At 31.8% G+C, this 22,894-nt stretch overlaps 2 protein-coding genes across 21 annotated transcripts in view; one reads left to right on the top strand and one right to left on the bottom strand.

Moving 5' to 3' along the window:
* LOC139484776 (teneurin-m-like) overlaps window positions 1–22,894 on the bottom strand; it is a 163,678-nt gene that overhangs the window by 94,203 nt on the left and 46,581 nt on the right. For 16 of the 20 annotated variants that reach the window (XM_071268721.1, XM_071268717.1, XM_071268715.1 and 13 more), the window contains exon 3: window positions 3,117–3,331. The gene's annotated coding sequence lies outside the window, so the exon portion shown is untranslated. Of the gene's footprint in view, window positions 1–3,116; window positions 3,420–11,003; window positions 11,128–22,894 lie in introns of those variants that run through there. The other 4 variants (XM_071268729.1, XM_071268724.1, XM_071268727.1 and 1 more) reach the window with 3 other exon arrangements.
* On the top strand, window positions 12,412–13,077 carry LOC139483940 (uncharacterized). The gene has a single exon (XM_071267664.1). It carries the CDS (start codon window positions 12,412–12,414, stop codon window positions 13,075–13,077), a length of 666 nt encoding a protein of 221 aa, XP_071123765.1.

Below are 22,894 nucleotides of genomic sequence, written 5' to 3' on the forward strand. Positions count from 1 at the left end.
CCATTGAATGTAGCCAACATTCACCCCACGGGCGTAGATTTTTGCTTTTCTTGAATACCGAACACCCCTGTAAATATAGTCCTGTAAATATATATTGTGAACTTTTAAACCGATTCTGAAAAGAAGTGCTCCTTTAAAGGAGGGAATTCCTTATACAGATACAGATACAGATTGGCGTTTCCTAAATACTGGACCAGGACGGAAAAGTAATGATATAAATCCGCGTTTTACAAAATTGAACGTCAATGATTGGGAATCCGTAACTATTCAACTTTGACCGTAATAGCGTAGTTTTTATCGCAAAATCGGAAAAACTACGGAAAAATCGTAATGGTTGGCATCTTTGTGACATCTAACTCAACCACCCAGGTTTTTCTTATTTTGGCCTGGTTTCCACTAATGAGGTGTTTTCTAAACTAATTTCGCATGTGTATGGGAAATGAAAGTAACACTTAATTATGTGTCTGAAGCTCTCCTTTCTGGATTTACTTTCATCAAGAACACTTAAACCAAAACTTTTATAAAACTGGATCAAAGTCCCATTCAGGTTGCAATATTTGTGACTAAATTTTAAGATCAGAGTTCTGAAATAATTAGACAAAATTCTTTGAAGTCAATACCAATAATATATAGGTAACACAGGTGAACAAGTTCAAATTCTGTGTAATCTCCCTGTAAAGTTTCTAGGATCTTGGTTAAAAAATCTGTAAGGTTGATTACAATATCCCATTTCCCTGCTCACCTATATGACGCATGCACCACCCGACATTACTATAATATAAGTCAGTTTTGGACTTTGTCCAACCCGGACAAAAATACATAAAATTGTTATTACTAGGAGTATAACTAATTATTGACCAAAAGCGAATAAAAAAATAAAAATACTGGATAACTTTTATCATGCTATAAGAATGTACAATACTGCACTTTATTTCTGTCTTTCAAAGTCTATGATTAAGTCATGCAATGCTTCCTCATTGCAAAAAATAAACATTGAGCACACTTCATGTATGAAAGGCTTAAAAAATCTATACCGATTACATAAGCCTGTTACCATTTGACTTGTTAAAAGCAACAGGAAGACCTGAGTTAATCCCCAGATCTAATCCCCACCTGGGGACTATATAGCATCTGACATGTGAGATAGACAAACAAACACAACCATGCCTTTATTACTTAAACCTTTAAAATCTTTATAATTGATCCCAGAAATATCAGTACTAAAGAGCAACAGGAAGAAGGGTTTTTAATCTCTTACTTACAAAAAACACAAAGAAAATGACAGACAACTGCCAAGCTTAAATACACCCCCTTAGTATTATCATCCTCATATTTTTATCATTTGAAGGTATATTTAGCTGTCAGCTCTCCAGCATAGAACATGCAAAAGTCATTTTTTATTCCTCTAAACACTTTGAACTTTATTCACCACATGTAAAAATCTTTTAATTTACCATTAATTGGGTAAAATATTTCCCAGATATCTAAAACCTGGGCAGATCCAACATGGAAAAATAATCTTTTGAAATGACTACCAGACAAGCTATAAACCATGGTTTTGTTTTTTATTAGAATTTTCTGAAGTGGTTTTGATGTTTAACACATTTTTATATTTTATTATCTTAGATATGCCTGAAATTTACATCAAAAGATGATCATTCATTTCTTCTCAATTCACATACAGAATGTAAACAAGCACCTGTTGCTTGGAGAGTACTCTGACGATTTTGGTTGTTCTGTTTACAGGTCCTTTTCTTTTGTTGATTTTGTTTGAATTCCAAGGCTATTGTCTTGTCATACATGTACCTCATTATGGAATGTTGTATACTAATACATTCAAATTAGAAGAGTTGAAACCCATTGTAAAATCATTGCAATTTTCAGTACTCTTCCAATATAATAATGCATTATCTTTAATTGCATTTTGATGGGTTGGCCAGGATAAAGGAGAGAAATTACAATTGCCAGGGTTAATTAATTATCTTTAGAGGAGAAGACATTTGGCTGTGCCAACCTAACAAAGAGTGGTTTGGTTGCAAGGGTACTTACATATACCTTCCCTATAAATGCATCAAATTTTACATCCCTAATTCTGTTCCACTATATAGCCAACGTTTGGATTGATGTTTAAAAAAGTATATTCATTTATCAAATGTAGCTCCATAATGGGAAGCTCACCTCTAAAAACCCAATCTCAAAAGACTCAGAATATTCAATTTCAAACTTAAATCATTATACTAAGACCCAGTGTGATATGGGCAACTTTATGCTAAAACCTTTATACAAATCTACAATTTAAAAAAAACAGCAAACCAGAAACATGAAGGAAAAGAAATATTGTTATAATTCACCAGTTGTTATACTTGTTCTACTTTCCTCTGTAAAGAACAAACAAACGGTATACATTCTCACGAGAAACCAGAAAGGAAAAAGGTTGCTACTTGGGATACTTATAAAGCGTCCTTTAAAAAAGTTACATAACCAAATGACATTTTTCTGGAGATAATAATCTCATACAAGTACTCATTACACAAAGTACTTAACACATCTTGGGATTTCCCAAGGACGGTAAAATACTTGCCACTTGGCTCTCAATGATGCAGTCTTCTTTTACATCTAGTTGCATGTATTACTTTACAATATACCGTTTCTAACATGTAATGGACAGAAATTAAAATTGTAAGAACACAAAAGATATCAAACAAACTCTTTCTCTTTTTCTCATTTTTTCCTCATTGTTTTTGTTTTTGTTTGTGTTTCTATTATTTTGTTTTCTTTGGTAGCTGAAAAAACTAAAACCTTTCCCATGAGATTTATTCTTTTTTTTCCAATGGCTATTTTGTTCTAAATAATAAAACATGTAGTTTTGTTTTGAATACTTAAAATTCATGTTAGAATCTAATTATTTTTGAAATTATTACAGTTGTTTTTTGTTGGTTGATAACGTTTGATTTTGTCAGATGTATGAGCTCCCCCTTTTTGAATTTACCTAAAAGTTCTGTTCGTTTATACTTTTTTTGCTGTATGTTTTTATACTTTTTTGCAAGACAATTATTATCAACCTTGTCATTGCCTGTTGCTTACATTATAAACTTAAATATAAAATTTGTACTTACTTTATAATTATTAAGCTGGTTTTCCCCGATTCACATGTTATATATTAATCCACAAAATATTGCAAATGTAATAATATCCCACAAGAATTATTTCTCAAAATTTTACACTATTACATAAAATTCATTCCAAAGAGAATTAGCACAAATGACTTTCTGCCTCAGTTTCACACATTACATTGGTACAGAAGTGTCAGATCCAATTTCCTGCTTAATGCCTGCAAAAATAGAAAAGTGAGAAATTGAAATAAAATGTTTCTCATTCATATCATCAGCTGCAATACACAAAAAACAAAAACAATCTCTGATCCTCATCAAAAATTAACCAATCAGAAATCAGATTACATCAGATAACCTTTAACCTGCCAAATGTCTTCTTCAGCAGAAAAACAATAGTATGATTGACACTTTTGGGTCATTAAAGGGAGATAACCTATAGGTATGAGATAAGACTAACTTTTATTGCTGCTTTTAATGAGGCAGGATTTACTCAGACTACTAGACAATGACTACATAGGCTTTATATTAATTGATCAATAACAGATGCACCTGATTTACTGCACACAAAAATATCTACATAAAATTAGCATCAAGTACTGGCTGTTGCATATTTTTGCTATATTCTACTTTATTTTCTGAGGTTTGTGAATACATTTGTTGTGGCATTAGCTAATGTGATATAATGTGTGTTAACAATGAAAGAATTAAAACCATTGGTTGATTTGTCATCATAATAATGTACCTGCTGTATATGCGTTTTTAAGTTCAATACTTGTGATTGATTTCATGATTTCATAGAATCATACTGGAACTGGAAACCAACAAGTTTAAAGAGACGTACTTCTTTCTACCAAATGTGTTAGATTTACTGAGCGTTTCAGACAACGGTACCTTCCAATGTTAACTGATGCTTCCTTTTCTATTTATTTGAAGTCAATAAAATTAAGAATGAAGATGTGGAATGTGTCAAAGAGACAACAACCTGACCAAAGAGCAGAAAACATCCAAAGACCAAAAATGTATATATTTGACTTACTTTTGCAAACAGCATAAGAAACGAGTAAGACAAACCAATACCTTACAATTAGCTTCAAGAATATTTAAACTTAAAGTACCAGTAACCTTGTTTCAATATAATGTGTTTATTGTACAATTAGATAAATAAAAAATAAATTTAAGCAATTCCACAATTTCATGTACAAAACAATGAGTAACAATAAAACTTTCTGTTTACAGAACATTTGTTATCAATATCCTGTACCTATTATCTTAAGGTGAAAATGAAATAAAAATAGTTGTCTAGGGAGCAGTAATTGTTTGTGATGTGGGAACTAATTATATAAAATCATGACTGACTGTTTTAATGATAATAAATTCTCTTGCCTCTGGCAGAAAATTACTTTAAGATATGTCAAAAATGTTATGTAATCTTACAAATAATAATATTCTGAATCACAAAGTCTTCAGAGAAAAAAACCTGATAGTTTCTTAAGGAAGTCATTTATTTACTGTCATTATCCTTGATTTGCCATAAAGTCCATGATAAGAGTCTGGATACACAATCATATAATCCTAGTAACTTTGATGCCTTTCTCTGAAACCAATTTACTGCCAAGTTACAAACAGCAGGTTCTGTTCTGCAATTTAAGATGCTGATCCTACATTTTTAAAAGAGGGGGAGGGGACATTTTTTTTTTAAACTAGAAAACTTTGAAGTGGGACTTGAAAAAAAGTCTATATAGAAAGTTAAATAAAAGAAAATCAATTTAAATATTTGTTTATACTGGATAATTCTTACACAATAAATTAAAATATAAGAACTTAGAGCAAATCAACCTCCAAGTGATGCCTTCTTATATAAGTAAAACGATATGTGGGGTGTGACTCAAGGAGATAGCTGATGATCAACAAAGAAAAACTCCAAGACATAAAAGTCAATAAAAAGTCATGAGACAAGATCCATACAAATTTCACCATTTGTCTCTATTCCAGGATACTTTATTTGTTTTGGAACAGTATAATAAATAAATAAATTATATTTTATGGAAAAAATCTTTAAATTAATTAGAGATTGCAATTATCTGTAAATGCCAATGACAGAACTCAATGTCCCTTCTATCTTATTCCTTTTTCAACAGTATCATTATTCAACTAAATATCAAATAGCTGTGTTTAAGCTTAAAAAACAACAACATAAGGTATAGTACCTTAGGTACTATACAAGTATCTCTATAAACAGCCAATCAAGTGCAATCAACCTCGACCAACAGCCAATCAAGTGCAATCAACCTCAACCAACAGCCAATCAAATGCTATAAAACACCAAGTGTTTACAAAATTCAGGGTGGGAATTTGAGGAGGCAAATTGAGACACCCACCTAGTGGGAGCTCCGGAAACAATATCTTATATTTGCAACACCTACAGTGTAAAGTAACTAACAGAAAAAAATAAACTAGTAAGAACCCTTACAGAAAAATAAGGCTTCTTGCAAATATTTGCGGCAATGTTGCTGCAAATAGTTGCGGCAATATTGCTGCAAATATTCATTTTTCGTATGCAAATTAGTTTTCTTGCAAACAGTTGCTGCAACATTGCCGCAACAAATTGCGGCAATATTGCAGCAAATGTTTGCGGGAAAATCAGTAGCTGTGATTGTTGCAGCAATATTGCGGCAAGTTCATTAGCTGCAATGTTGCAGCAATATTGCAGGAAAATTAATTTCTTGCAATATTGCGGCAACATTGCAGCAAATCTTTCAACAATTCAGGTGTAAAATTTGGAATTAAAAACTAAACATTTAATAATTTATGATTTAATAATAAAAAAAAAATGTCTCTGTCCTCTGTAGGTTGAAAATGGTCTCTGTCCTCTATATATAGGTTGTCGTGTTACATCTGTGTAGCTTTCAGTTCTCACAGTTTCTCTATAAGTCTCACTGTCCTTAAAGTTGAATTTTCTGATTTCAAAAATACTGCAAAATAAAAGTTGAAGATTTTTAATTAGTAGACATAAAAAAAATAACTAAAATCATAAAGATACACAAATATAAGTTACTACTATATGGTTTAATTTTGGATGTAACTTGTCTTCTGATTGGCTGACGTTATTTTGTTATCAGCCCATATACATAATTTAGTCTTGTGACCGTGATATCATCAACGTTTTATCATAGCTTTTTACGGTTTAAAATGGAATTTAGTATTAAATTATAAGAAATGACTGTAATATTTTTTCTGTCTATTCAAAATAACGTAACAAATTTGGTGCTCACTGTTAAATGACTCGCTACGCGTGAATTTGTTTCACTTAAAGCGCCAAAGTCTAAAAGTGATCAAGTCCTTCTAGAAATTGCATATAACTATAGAATACATTTAACCTCATGTCAGTACTAGGTTGTTATTGTTTTTTTTGAATATTTGTTTTTCATTGAACTATAACATAATTGGTCTAGTCTATTCTTTAAAATGTTAATTTTTGTGATAAGTTGTGTATTATATATGAAAGCTATACATTGTTGCCATTTGTTGACAAACCTCTTATTGGCACAGTTAAATCACAGATCTCTTATTTAATACCAAACTGCTTTTATTAGAAGATTTCTTGTTTCAATATAAGTAATGTTATTTCTAAAACATACAGTAATTAAAAGATTTAAAAAAATATCTCCTGTCTTACACAATATTGATAATATTCATGTGCATAAATCTATTGTCTAATACTTTTGCCAACTCTATTAAATTAAGAAGACTCTTTATTTATCACTATTTGAACTGTTAAAGAGCATGCACTTATTCAAAATGGTGGACATTCAACCCCATTTTACTTACCAAAAGATGTTGTCCAAATTGTGTGTAAACACCAATCTTCCTGAATCCAAGAGTCATGTCAACTGAAGGCTAGCATCTGCATTACCCAGTGTCAATAGAATCAATTGGATCTTTTGGATGTAACATGTCTAAATCCATTGTAAAATTCATATTACTTTGTTCCTGATAGAAGACATCTTTGTTTGTTGTATGCATGTTCATGTCCAGTTCAAATTTTGAATATATGTTGATCAAGGTTGCTTAGGGTATTGTTTCAATGTGATCCCTTTGAAATTTGCCCATAATTATAAATATCCATTGCCTAAATCTTGAATATTTGTTATTTATTATAATATATAAATAATTATAAATACATCTTTTTTATCTTTGGTTTTATAAGTTATAATGGAAATATATACAAACAAGAAATGCTCTGCCCTTAATTTGGCCTCAAACTCTGTGTACATTAATTTATGGTACTTCCTGTCTCTACAGCTCCACAGATACTGAAAACCAGATGTGCACATTACATTTCTATCACCAGCTCATATTACTAATTGAGATGAGAAAGATAATTTGTGTATAAATAATTTTAAAATAATGATACTAGAAATTAAACTGCAGGTGAGGCTAAATTCATTTGATGGAAAATATTAGAATTAAAAATATTGTTTATAGAAAAATGTCACAAAAAAGTGACAAAAAGGCATAATAATACATATAGAACAAAAAGTATTATGACTCAATTATTTAGATTAAATTTGTTGAAATGAATACCAAAGTATTCTTTCCTTACAAAATATCTAAAATTGTGATAAACGTGCAGTTTAGGAATTCTTTATAAGCATTACCCCTGCGAGATGAAATTCATGAACTGATGAACCACCATGAACTGTTCATGAATGTTCATGAACAATGCATGACTGTTCATAATGAGTTCATTAAGTTTCGTTCATGAATTTAGTTCATGAATAGTTCATAAAATGCAGTTCATGAATATTTTCTGAACTTTAATGAACTGTAAGTCAGTTCATAATGTTCATAAATTGTTCATAACACATGTTCATGAACATTTTATGAACTTTAATGAATAAATGAATACATAAAGTTTATAAAAAAATTCATAAATTTGACTGTCATACAAGTTCTCATAAAATTTGACATCCATTACATTGTATCATGACATCACAATTAAAGTGCTTTTAGCATGACCTCTAGTTTATTCATTTACAGATCTTGAGATCATTTTGAGACAAAATTCAGTTGAATAGCAAAAGTGTAAATACATGTATGAGGGGGAGGACAGGGGTAAGGGAGACAGGGAGGAAGGGTGTAGGAGAAAGGAGAAAGGGTGTAGGAGAAAGGAGAAAGGGGGTAGGAGAAAGGAGAGGAAGGCTGGGAGAAAGAGAAAAAGTTGGAGAAAAAAAATAAAATATGAAAAAATAAAATATCTCTCTTTTTTGTGGTAAATTAAAGAAAATAAAATAATCATTAAAAAAAAATCATTTAACAACAGATATTAGCTCAGCACCTTTTTCTTTTTTTCATACTATGCCAGAAGAGTGTTACATTTTTAGAGTCATACAAAATTTGGGACTCACTTTGAAGTTTTGTAACTTACTTTGAGCTGGAGATGTTTCTCATGTTTCGTTTTTACAATCATGACAAATTTGGTAAACTTAATTTCTTTCTTCTAAAGATGTAATTTCTGATTGTCTCTCAAAGTTCAAACATGTGCCTTTCTTAACCATCATACGGCACATAGAGGAACTTGGAAAATAAGGACAGATTAATGACAATTCATTCTTTCCCAAACATTGCAGACTGGTGTCAATAATTATCATTATTAATGAATTACGTTTACCTATTGTAAAACGCTTCAATGACTTTGACAAAAGATTACAATGTAGACAAATGATTACAAGTGACTGGGAATAGAAAAACGTCATAATGACGTCAGCAAAATGATGTTTTTGACGCTTACAATACAAATGAAGATGTTTGATGAGGAGTGAAGTAATATAGCTGTCAAAACAAAGCAGATTTGTTATCAGATAAGTAAATTATATATATTTTGATTATATTTTTTTGCTGAATAACTATTTGTTGAAGCATTTTATAATAATTATTGATTAATTAAAATAAATATAAAACACCAGAAAGTAGCCTTTACATTTTACAGTGTTAGTTTAATGATTTCCATTCAGGAATAACTGATAGATTTGTACAATATATTGTATTTCAAGGTAAAAATAATTCATGCTTCAGCCACTCTTATGATTGTGTGTGGGTAAATTAAAAGGGGAAAAAGGGGGGTAGGTACATTATTTGAAATGTCATGAAAAGGCTGAAGTGATATTCATGTTATTAATCTTACTATATTGATATTTTAATAAAAACAACATTTATTAAATTAAATTATTACATTGTATTATACCTGTTAGAAACTGTTTAATCTTGAGTGCTTATTTATAAAAACAAATATCAAGGACTTTTGATTCTTTGTGGAGTGATTTTTGATTTTGCAGGGGGAAACTCAGATGCATTTATTGATTAAAAGATCTGTTCAACTGTGAAGAATTTCAAGCAGAACAACTGCACCAAGATGTTATTTAGCATTTCTAGTTGGAAGTCCTGATACAGCAATTTTAATTACAGACAGGAAGAGAAGTTTACTTATGATAATAACACAAAAAATGAAAATTCAAAAAAATCCTTTTAAATTATTTCATGAACTTTAGATGAACAGTTCATGAACTACAAGTGGACAGACAATGTTCATAAATTAAATTACTAATGAACAGTTCATAAACACAGTAGTTCATGTGTTCATGAATGATTCATGGACTGGTATGGTTCATGAACAAATTCATGAACAAATTCATGAATCATTCATAAAAAAATTCATGAACTATACATGAACAGGACATGAACTACAAATGGACAAGCGTGTTCATGAACTATAAAATCATGAACAATTCATGAATAATAAAAGTTCAAGAACTATTTTTGTTCATGAACTTTAATGAACCAAAGAGTTCATGAACACTTTCTGTTCATGAATAGTTCATTATTCACTGGTTCATGAACGTGCTTGTCCATTTGTAGTTCATGTCTAGTTCATTAACTGTTCATGAATCTTTTATGAACAATTCATGAATTATGTTCATGAATCATTCATGAATCATCCATGAACATTCATGAACTATTCATAATCATTTCGCAGGGGCAATTGTTATTTGAAGATTATTTCAAATAAATTATTCAAATATCCAGATTTATCTGAGTAAAATAAAGTATGACCATAACAAATTTAGATAATTTGAAGTAATTCCATAACTGAATGTTCAAAGAAACCATACCTTGTGTATTATTTGAACCTTAAATCTTTAAAAATGTAATATTTTAAAATGCTTGAAATATTGGTGCATTACTACATGTCTGACATTATTAAAGAAATTTTTCTTGCAAAGTTGTTGCAAATAGTCTTTCCTTAAATAATAAAAGAAAAGGTTCCTGCAACTTTCTGGCAAACAAATTCTTTCTTGCAACATTGCAGCAAACTTGCTGCAATTTTCTTGCAAACAAATTTTGTTGCAGTAACATTGCGGGAATATTGCAGGTAGCTGCAACAACCTGCAACTTTCTTGCAAACACTTCTTGCAAACAAATTTGTTTGCCGCAATATTGCCGCTATATTGTTGCAATATTGCAGCAAACTTTTCATTTCTGTAAGGGAACAGATGTGCAATAAAAATCACTTCATTAGTTTTTTTTATTGGAATATAATCTACAAAGCATGTCTGTATGGGGTAATTCCTGTTCTGGTTTATATCTGTAGTATCGGTAATAAGGCAGATAAAAGGAGACAATGTTACACTCACTTTTACAGACAAGACTCCATAGTACAACATTGTTAATTAAGTAGCACATCTATGATCCGAAAATCTGTTTCTCATTTCCTTTGGAAAAACCTTTTGTGTTAAAAAATGAAAATAATCCTGAACAAAGATATATACAAAAACCTACTTTATTGCACATAGAAATGCTGACAGGTTTATAACTAAAACTCTGTTGACTTACCATTAAAAAACTCAGATTCTACTCAGATCTCCCTATCAAATCTCAGATTCAAACCCTCCCTATTAAATGTCAGACAGACAGCCCACCTGTTCACACATCCTTACACATGACAAAAATATTCTCTGATCAATAAACCTGGTGCAACAGCTTGGATACAAATCTTGACAAAAATTGAATAACTAAGAATAGGAAAAACTAAGTATGGCCTGTTTATCATAATTTAAAGCAACAGTAAAAATTTCATGAGTTTTTATTTTCATTTTTCGCATGTAGAGTATATACATATACATCTGGTTTCTTATAAGCTATCAGAGACTTAAAAGTTCTGTTAATAGAATAGAGGATAAATTCATTGTTTTCAGTTCATATTGAAGTAGTTTTGTTTACCAACTATTGAGGTATGAAGTTGGTACTATTTTCAGATAACATTTTGCAGTTGTATGATTCCTAGGTATGATTCACGTTTGAAATTTAATCTGTACTTTTTTTCTGTGGAATTTTGAATTACTGTTCAGGTAAAAACAGTACAAATAGTTTAGTATAAACAGTTTATTACTCACTAAAGAATTATAATTTAAAAAAAAAAACCTATTCATTGATAAGGAAATTTATCCTTTGGGAGTTAAACTAAATTTATTCCTTCATTCAACTAGACATTTTAAAGATTAATGGCTTATTTGAAGATTATTGAAATTTTTCAGTGTTCAACATGAATCTAGCTTTAGTTCGTAATATTCGGAGAACCATAGGGAGACATAAAAAATTTCCAAACATTTTACTCAGACAATTTATCTCCATACTTTATAGATATAAATGTATATATTTTTTATATAAAGTAAAATATAATCCCTCTATAGACTAGATAATAAGCTGATTTAGATAACAAAAGTTAGGTTATATTAACATTTGAATACATGTCAAGATGACACTATGTTTACATTACTCTAGCGTCAGAACATCATATGTCACCTGAATCATTGTGTAAGAAGATGGTACATGTACTTTATTCTCTTTACAAATCTGCCATAGATTTTTTTGTTTTTAGAATTATGATTCAACATATTTTCCAGATTGATTATGTCATGTCGACATTTTTTTCCGTATTTTTTGTTTGTATTTTGTATCCTTGTCTCATCTTCTCACCACATGTGATGTCCCTCACTACTTCTGATTTTGTAATCAGTAAGCTATGGAGAATGTGATAATTACATTTTAATGATATTAACATGGCCATCAGATGTTTTTTCTCCCATCTGTCATATCATTGTTTTACACAGAGATGAAATATGGGAAAGAAAGCACATGCTTTTTTTCCAAGTCTATATTACACTTGACACACGTCCCACGATTTCTGTTCTGACAAGTTGAAGAGTGTTGTAGCATACTCAGCACAAAAGCATCAGTCATAATGGCTTTAATTTGTCCTAAAGTTTTACTGTATGCTTCAAGAGAGTACAAGGACATTTCATCCATTTGTCTAAAGGTTTTACTGTATGCTTCAAGAGAGTACAAGGACATTTCATCCATTTGTCTAAAGGTTTTACTGTATGCTTCAAGAGAGTACAAGGACATTTCATCCATTTGTCTAAAGGTTTTACTGTATGCTTCAAGAGAGTACAAGGACATTTCATCCATTTGTCTACAGGTTTTACTGTATGCTTCAAGAGAGTACAAGGACAGTTCATCCATTTGTCTAAAGGTTTTACTGTATGCTTCAAGAGAGTACAAGGACATTTCATCCATTTGTCTAAAGGTTTTACTGTATGCTTCTAGAGAGTACAAGGACATTTCATCCATTTGTCTAAAGGTTTTACTGTTTGCTCCAAGAGAGTACAAGGACATTTCATCCATTTGTCTAAAGGTTTTACTGTTTGCTCCAAGAGAGTACAAGGACATTTCATCCCTTTGTCTAAAGATTTTACTGTATGCTTCAAGTGAGTACAAGTACATTTCATCTCTTTGTCTAAAGGTTTTAATGTTAGCTTCAAGAGAGTACAAGGACATTTCATCCCTTTGTCTAAGATTTTACTGTAAGCTTCAAGAGTGTACAAGGACATTTCATCCCTTTGTCTAAAGGTTTTACTGTTAGCTTCAAGAGAGTACAAGGACATTTCATCCCTTTGTCTAAAGGTTTACTGTAAGCTTCAAGAGAGTACAAGGACATTTCATCCCTTTGTCTAAAGGTTTTACTGTATGCTTCAAGAGAGTACAAGGACATTTCATCTTTTTGCTGGTTAAGTTCACAGAGATGATACTAAATCAATTCCTTACTAAAACAATTATACCACAAATTCTCCACCATCAATGACTTTATAGAAAACCACAATTAATTAGCTAACGAGATATACATCATTAAATGTTCTAGTGAAGACATGTTTTATGATTGAAATATAAGACTGTAATAGGTACCATATGTGCCCCACCACAAAGATTGCAATTATTATTTATTTGATGTATTGAATTAATGGATTGGATGGAAAATTAATGTAGGTACATCCATTAGTACTGCATGCTTGCTTTATAAAGGTAATGATACTAACATTACATTTAAAATAGAAACATCATCAAAGCTGTTGACAAGGAACTATAACCCTCCAGTGTGGATGTACCAAATGGTATGATACAGTAGGGACAAAAGTTCATATCTCTATAGACAAACTCAGACTCAATGAAAATATATAAATGTTTGCCAAAACAACTGAAAATCTTAACATAAATAATCAAAGCCTTGAAACATCTGTTTTATCTGGTGAGAAAACATAAGTTTAGTAACAATTACAGACGATATACATCAAACTTCTGAATGTTTGTACTTTTTATGTAGTTATTGCTTTTCCAATCAACTATGATACTTAACGAAAGGTGTAAAAAGTTCAAAGGTATTGGCATACTTAAGAAGTAAAACAAGAACTTATGGTATATCAAATCTATAGCCTCGGTCACACCTTACCGGATAGCTCGAACGGACGGCTAACGGATAAAAAAAAAGTTATCCGTTGACAAAATTTTTATCCGTTGGGAGTCCGTTGGTTTACTAACGGACATGTAACGAATGCCTAACGGACACACAACGGACATTGAACGTACATGAAACGGATACGTACCGGACAGAACGGACGTCGAACGTACATCCAACGGACGAGTACCGGATAAAACGGACACCTAACGGAAGCGTAACGGATAAAACGGATGAACAAAATAATCTGAAAATTAAAGGCAATAAACCATCTAAAAATTTAAGGCAATAAACCATCTGAAAATTAAAAGCAATAAACCATCTGAAAATTAAAGGCAATAAACCACATACACGTGACCTTAAAATGATTGTATCTAGTACATGTATATATGTTATAATATTTGCTTCTGGGAATTAAAGTGTGGTCAGTAGGACAGGTATCAAGGTCACACGTACCAAACAAATAGAACAATTTATCCGATTCTTTTTTACGTTTTTACACACGAGGGTCACTTTAGTTAACAGGTTTAGTTGATTTTATTTTGTATTGCGTCTTGTTTAGCATGATATGTGTGCAAATATAGAGCTACTCTGATTAAAAAAAATTCAAGGTAGAAGCAGTGTGGTAATTCAGTCTTATAGAGTTTAAGTTGATTTTCTGAATTTGTTTATATTATGTACCTCTGGTATGAAAACGGATAATGTGTTATACGGAACTCTTCATCCGTACTGCATGCTACGATATTTTGCTCCAGAAGCAAGGTGTCTAAGTGTAATTGCTAACTTGAGTCCTGGTTCCAGTGGATTTCTGTAAAAGGTATTCTGCTTGGCTATGCGAGGTCCAACTTGCAATATCTCGTCGAACATCTCTGTGGGCATTCGAAGGAAGTGTACAAAGGACTGCCGATCCTCCCACCTAAGTTCGGTCATGAGTTGGTCATATAGACCAAAACTGCATCGTCTTTCAGGACTAAGCCATGGTCGTGTCCACCATCTCCTTTGTCTTCTCCTTCTTCTCCTTTCGACAGCTATAAGGTTTATATTTGCTACATTTAAGTTGAGTCTGGCCTGAATAAGAGCTGTTTGGTAGCGAAGACGTGCTCTTACTCCAAGATCCATCACGAATAATAAATATTCATGACACTCAAGAAAATCTGACATACCAATTATTGGCATTTCTAACGCGAAATTTCAATTGGCATTTGTCCGTTTTACATCCGGTAGGCATCCGTTTTATCCGTTATCCTTCCGTTAATGTCCGTTTCACATCCGTTTTATCCGTTAGGCGTCCGTTAGGCGTCCGGTAGACGTCCGTTGGTAAATTGGTCTACCGGATCTCCAACGGATGCATAACGGACACGTAACGGATACAAAACGGACGAGTACCGTACAAAACGGACGCCTAACGGACGCCTAACGGACGTTCAACGGACATTTTATCCGTTGGACGTCCGTTCAAAGTTTTGAACATGCTCAAAATTTTCCACCGGACAGAACGGACGTCAACGGATAAAACGGACGCTTAACGGACATGCAACGGATATGGACGGACGCCTAACGGATAAGAACGGACGTCTAACGGACATGAACGGATTGAAAAAAAGTTATCCGTTAGGCGTCCGTTCGGGCTATCCGGTAAGGTGTGACCGAGGCTTATGGTTGTTGTTTTATTGACAACATTTTGTTTTGTTAATTCTAATTGAAAGTAAAACTGACCAAAGTTAAAAAAAAAATGTTCGAAATGGCAATATATCATTTCAAGAGACATAAAAAAAATCTTGTTCTAGCTTAAGGATGTCTTTAAAATTGAGGTATAGATAAACAGGATATATTCCCATACCCAACTTTTTTAACCCAGGTAAATGGTAAATTTTGTACTATTATGTGTAAGACTAATAATGGTAAAAGCACCAATGTAAAATGAAAAACAACCACAATATTTAATGTCAGTACCATGTTAAACAACTTAACCTTCTTATAAGTTCAGCTTTGTTTGTAAAATTATTGCAACATTAGAATTTATCATCCAATTTTTTCAACACCAATTGTAAAACAAAAAACTTTAAAAACTTCATACATTTGACATGATTCATTCTAGTATAATGAAACAAAGGATTGAATTACACTCTTCATTCTACTAGTAGTTCTGAAAAAAAAACCATATCAATTAATGTAGTTTTAATAAGTACTCCCATTACTATAGCTAAAGAGGTACTTCTCTGTCTATAACAAAGGATGTCATTGTTTGGTATTATGTCATACCTCCTACAAAAACAAAAAACCTGAGAAGCTAGAACAAACAGAGAAGCCATTAGAACAATGTTTCTAATCTCTACATTAAATGCTTCTGTTTGGAATAATATTGGAATTAGAGAAGGGCTTCTATCCTGTTTACAAGCTATTACTGGATGTTATGTCATATCAAGTTAAATGGCTTGTGATGCCCACAAAGGATGCTTTTAATAGGCTCTGATTGTTATACTTTTATAAAGGAACTTTACAATCAGAACGATGAAGATTCTTCAATATATTAGATCACTCTGATAACAGACAGCTTACACAGATTCAGATATTAGTAAGAGGACTGCATTATGTTCAGATATCAATAAGAGGACTGGTCACGGTACTCCATAATTGGTTCAGATATTAGCAAGAGCACTAACGCCTGGTAGAACTGCATTGAAGTAGACTGTGACTTAATTTTTAAACCTTAACTCTTGTGCTGGCATTAATTAGACATTTAAAAATGTATGAAGTCTTATGCTGAGATGCACAGTCTGAAAGGTGTATGAAACTAATGCCATATTGTGTATACAAGTGGTCCCTTGAATTCTCTGTAAATTCATGAATTTTTACTAGCAATTTCAAAGACGGTACTTAAAAAAGTAGACGTTTAAGGTGTGTTGAAACTCTTAGCAGATCTACAATGTATATATTTGAAGACAATAGATTTTGAAGAATTTTTACCTCACGAGCATTTCTTTAGGGACAGAGTGGTATAAAGAAACAGGCTAGTACCTGCCATTAAAACAAACACACAAGTTACTTCCCTTGTGAGATCAATATTACCTCCCTTATCTCTGATGGTCATTTTTCCATCAATAAAGACCAATTGTGACAGTTTATAGATTTTCCCCCAACTTAAAGTAATTATAGAACCAATTAACTGCATTAATTGTCAAAGTTATCATACAGCATATTGACTTTTATTCCACACAGTTTCCTGAGGGAAGACACAAGGCTGTTATCAATGACAGAATGGAATGATTCACGATCATGTCTGTATTAGGTCTCAAAATCAACAATGTTTTAAAAGGCCATGAAGAGCTTACCCGAGTCAGTTTTATAGCATTCTAAAAGCATGTACCGGTATTCTAATGGTTATTTTATGTTCAAACAATATTATGCCTCTTATTATAATTAGTGCATTTAATCTCAAGTTCTGTTCAGATTCATATTTTAATAAACTTCTTTTTACAAAATTTTCATGATGGCAACTTGTACTGATTTCACTTACCCAACATAAGCTCTAAACACCACACAAAAAATCATTAACCTGTAAAACTCCAAACCCAAAAATTCAATTTAGCTTGATTTAACAGGACGAAAAAGAAGAGCCAAAACCTTGAATGAGGAAAGAGCTGCTAACGGATTTTTTGGATTTTTTTTTACTCAAAAAACAATAAAATAAAAATTTCAGAGCATCAGAAACAATAAGAACTTAACAGAACACCCAAAATCTTGCCTAAATTAAGGAACTGTTGCTGAAAAAAACTTTTTCTATTTTTACTGGCTGATATTTTTCTACACTTTCAACCTCCTCATTCATACTCAATAGATGGTGTATCTCCATCATCAGCTTATTAAGTGGACATGACCCCCTGCCCTCTGATACATATCTCTATACAGGTTTATCTTGGCATGTCACTCTATAATCATAGATCTAATACCCCTGACTTACAGCACCCATGGTCTTATCACTCCAAACCTGCATTTATCTCAGTAGTTTATGGAGATTTTCTGATAAAGATCAACCTGATATTAATGGCAACAAATGATGTATGATAGCTGATTAATAAAGTTCCTAGTTTAATCCTGTAGCTCTTAACTTATCATTATTGTTTACTGCCAAAATTCAGCATGAATTCAGGAAATATTGCCTCAAAATATTATGATTGCTGATCAGTAAAGATCATGGCTTTACCCAGTGTCTCTTGATATTTATTTATTTTTTTGTTACAGGCAAATTTCATCATTGAATGCAAGAATACTGCCTCAACTGATGATAGATCCAAGATTTTAATTTATAATTTTCATTTACAGTCAAACTCATTTATTTAAAATATTGCTTTACATAGCCAACAGTAATTAAAATTGAGAATGGAAATGGGGAATGTGCCAAAGAGACAACAACCTGACCATAGAAAAAACAACAGCAGAAGGTCACCAACAGGTTTACTAGTTTATTTTGGAACTAGATAGAGGATTTTTTTCTCTGAGGTCTGAAATCACCTTTAAATCTATCCATAATACTTTATTCCAGTGAGACTTTCAGTTGTTTTATATGCTTAATTGAAGTTGTGTTAACTGTTACAATTTTGCGTACCTGGTCTAGAACATGCAATATAATATGATGAACTTGTTTGATAAATATAGTCTTGAAGTGATGGGTAGTTTTTCAGCTATTATTTCTTATACTTCTAATTTCAAATTATTGGAAAAATAATTAAACTGCAATGTCCCTCCCTAATAGTCACACTTTTAAAACATTGTTCTTTGATGAAACTGTAGTTTATACAGTGATCTGGAAGGTTTTTTTTCACTATGAGCCCAGGGCCCCTCAAAAATAAATTCAATGGGCCATTTTAAACCAGATGCTCCGCAGGGCGTAGCTTTATACGACCGCAGAGGTTGAACCCTGAACAGTTGGGGCAAGTATGGACACAACATTCAAGCTGGATTCAGCTCTAAATTTGGATTGTGATTAAATAGTTGACACAGCATAGGTTTCTGACACAGAATGAATGTGTTCTAATGAACTTAAAATTTTTGTTTTCTCTTAGAGCAATTCACTATGTTGTTGAATATTAATCCTCTCAAAAAAATGTTTGAAGAAATTTTCTTTTTTATTTATGAAATTTCAAATGAGAAAAATTGAACCCAATTTTTTTAATTACATTCCCCTTTCCCTTATTCCAAAACTAATCTCAATTAAAATTTCTAATGGAGTTTGCAACAATAACTACTCATTTAAATACATCATAAAATATTAAGATGTAAAAAAACTGCTTGTTATCACTGAATGGTAAAGATTATTTTAATTTATCAGTTGGTAGTAAAAAGTGAATATACATTGTATATTGTATATAACAAAGATTTAAGTTGATTCTGGACAAAGAAAGATAACTCCAATTAAAAAAATCTTGCTATTGCACAATATTTTGCAATTAGATATTTCTTGCTTACTATTCTGGACAAAGAAAGATAACTCTAATTTAAAAAAAATTTGCTATTTCACAATATTGTGCAATTAGATATTTCTTGCCATTGCGCAATACTGTGCAATTGAAAAGACTTGCTATTGCACAATACTTAATATAATAATTTTGGATCCTGATTTGGACCAACTTGAAAACTGGGCCCATAATAAAAAATCTAAGTACATTTTTGGATTCTGCATATCAAAGAACCCCAAGATTTCAATTTTTGTTAAAATCAGACTAAGTTTAATTTTGGACCCTTTGGACTTTAGTGTAGACCAATTTGAAAACAGGACCAAAAATGAAGAATCTACATACACAGTTAGATTTGGTATATCAAAGAACCCCATTTATTCAATTTTTGATGAAATCAAACAAAGTTTAATTTTGGACCCCGATTTGGACCAACTTGAAAACTGGGCCAATAATAAAGAATCTTAGTACATTTTTAGATTCAGCATATCAAAGAACCTAACTGATTCATTTTTTGTCAAAATCAAACTAAGTTTAATTTTGGACCCTTTGGACCTTAATGTAGACCAATTTGAAAAGGGGACCAAAGGTTAAGAATCTACATACACAGTCATGACAGTTAGATTCGGCATATCAAAGAACCCCAATTATTCAATTTTGATGAAATCAAACAAAGTTTAATTTTGGACCCTTTGGGCCCCTTATTCTGTTGGGACCAAAACTCATAAAATCAATACCAACCTTCCTTTTATGGTCATAAACCTTGTGTTTAAATTTCATAGATTTCTATTTACTTATACTAACGTTATGGTGCGAAAACCAAGAAAAATGCTTATTTGGGTCCCTTTTTGGCCCCTAATTCCTAAACTGTTGGGACCTAAACTCCCGAAATCAATACCAACCTTCCTTTTGTAGTCATTAACATTGTGTTTAAATTTCTTAATTTCTATTTACTTAAACTAAAGTTATTGTGCGAAAACCAAGAATAATGCTTATTTGGGCCCTTTTTTGGCCCCTAATTCCTAAACTGTCGAAACCAAAACTCCCAAAATCAATCCCAACCGTTCTTTTGTGGTCATAAACCTTGTGTCAAAATTTCATAGATTTCTATTAACTTAAACTAAAGTTATAGTGCGAAAACCAAGAAAATGCTTATTTGGGCCCTTTTTGGCCCCTAATTCCTAAAATGTTGGGACCAAAACTCCCAAAATCAATACCAACCTTCCTTTTGTGGTCATAAACCTTGTGTTAAAATTTCATAGATTTCCATTCACTTTTACTAAAGTTAGAGTGCGAAAACTAAAAGTATTCGGACGCAGGATGACGACGACTACGACGACGACGACGACGACGCCAACGTGATAGCAATATACGACGAAAATTTTTTCAAATTTTGCGGTCGTATAAAAATAATGGGCCATGTTGTCAAATGAGTGGGCCATTTGAATTGACTTATGTAAAAAAATAAAAAGTATCATTATTTTTTTGGAAAGGGGTGTTGGTACTTACCTTTATAATTTTAAATAATATCATGGATATAGTGTTCCTGTGATTCTGTAATTTCAATAAATATACAATAACTTCTTCCAAAACGGACAATATTAAAGATAACCTTTATTTACAATGTTTAAACTGGTACTGTCGCCTTGGCTTGTTCATGTTCATGGTTTTTTTAACATTAAATTTGGGTCTTCGTCAATACCATACTTATTCCAGATGTTCCGTATTAGAGGACATTTCAGGCACTTCCTCTGCACTTCTTGTATTATTATTATTACTTCATCACGATGACAAGAATAACAGTAAAGAGTACCATTTATTGATAGAACAAAACAATAATTCGATGAAGTCATGTTTACAAAATGTCAAAACGAGCCAAAAACCAAAAAATGACAAGGACAACAGTTAAGCGCCTTTTATGGAGACAAAAACTATATTCATAAAAAGGCTTCGGGGATTTTCAATCGAAATAATAGCTTGCTAAACTATATTAAAAGATTATTATTAGATTTAAATCTCGTCTGTAATAGTCAAATTTCACAAATTTTAAAGTTGCTAATAAAAAATTATATCATGAACGATGGTTAATTACATATTTTGGGTTATCAGTTAAACCGCATGGTTCTATTATATTACCATAGGAAAACACAGGAGACTTAACACGCATGGTTTTATTACCATAGGAAAACAGCTGAGACGTCACAAAAATATATAGGTGCTCCTATGATTGGAGGAACATTATACAGTTGTGTACACACACATGGCGACACGGAACACGATCGGAAATCCATTTGACGATATCTAAACGTTTCGAAAGGATGTGAAAAATATTGTGCGCCACGTGGGCCCTTACATTTGTCACTCTATGCGCCATTTCTGGTCAATATGCGCTATAGGCGCAGGGGGCACGTCCTTCCCGATCACTGATTTATAGCAGATGTATTCAATTCTGTCTTTGGTCTTTTGTATCAATAAATAAATAAATGTTCAACAAAATCAAACCATTTCAAACTTCAAGGACAATTTCATATTAATTTCTGATTTCTGATAACACACTCCAATAGTGTATTGATGAAATAAAAGACTTCAAATAATATGAGATGTTTATGCTCTTTGAAATAGCAGATTTATATATAAAAATCAATTATAAACAACAGACAGTTGAGCATGTCTTGATGCATTTGTTTTACAATGGTTGAAAACTTTTGATTCTAGATAAATTTATCAACTGGATGAAAAATGTGTTTTGACTTCTCACAAACTGCAACAGCTAGTTGCTTCTAAGGTTAATTCTATACACATCAATTCTAGTAATAGCTAATAGCAAAATACAAAACTGGAATCCCATCATTATTGAAGAATTAAAAGAAGCGGAATTATGTCGATAAAATGCAATATAAAATTACATATAGTTTGTGAAAACAAACGGAGTGGAATTTACTTTCATATTTTTAAGGCTAAATAAAACTGATTTTTTAAGAAATATAAAATTGTTTTGATTTAATTTAATAAACAGTAAAAATGTTGAAGATTCCAATTTTTGAACTATATATATACTTTATCTTCATTTCATACAGCTTCATGTAAATCATTTTATAAAAAAATAAGCTCATGTAATAACAGCATATATCATAATTTACAACTATCAATATGACATCCAAATGACAGCTTTGTTCCTATTTACTGCTACCAATCAAATCATAATTCATATCAAATATTCCTGGTAATTGTAACAATGGCCAATAACCAACAATGGAGGACATCATGCATGACGATAGTTTATGTCCCGTTCATATCCCGATGTAGTCCACATCGCATGTCTTCCCTCTATTATTCCGTCTCTGCCATACAAGCTTTTGTACATTACAAGTGTAGTGTTTCCTGTATAATTTGGATGTTCGTCATTTAGTTGCCAATCCCAGACGAGAATGATGGGTAATTTATGGACCCGTCTCACACAATGCTGTCGGAAGGAGGAATAC

The sequence above is a fragment of the Mytilus edulis genome, chromosome 8 (assembly GCF_963676685.1).
Source record: "Mytilus edulis chromosome 8, xbMytEdul2.2, whole genome shotgun sequence".
Taxonomy (NCBI): Eukaryota; Metazoa; Mollusca; class Bivalvia; order Mytilida; family Mytilidae; genus Mytilus; species Mytilus edulis.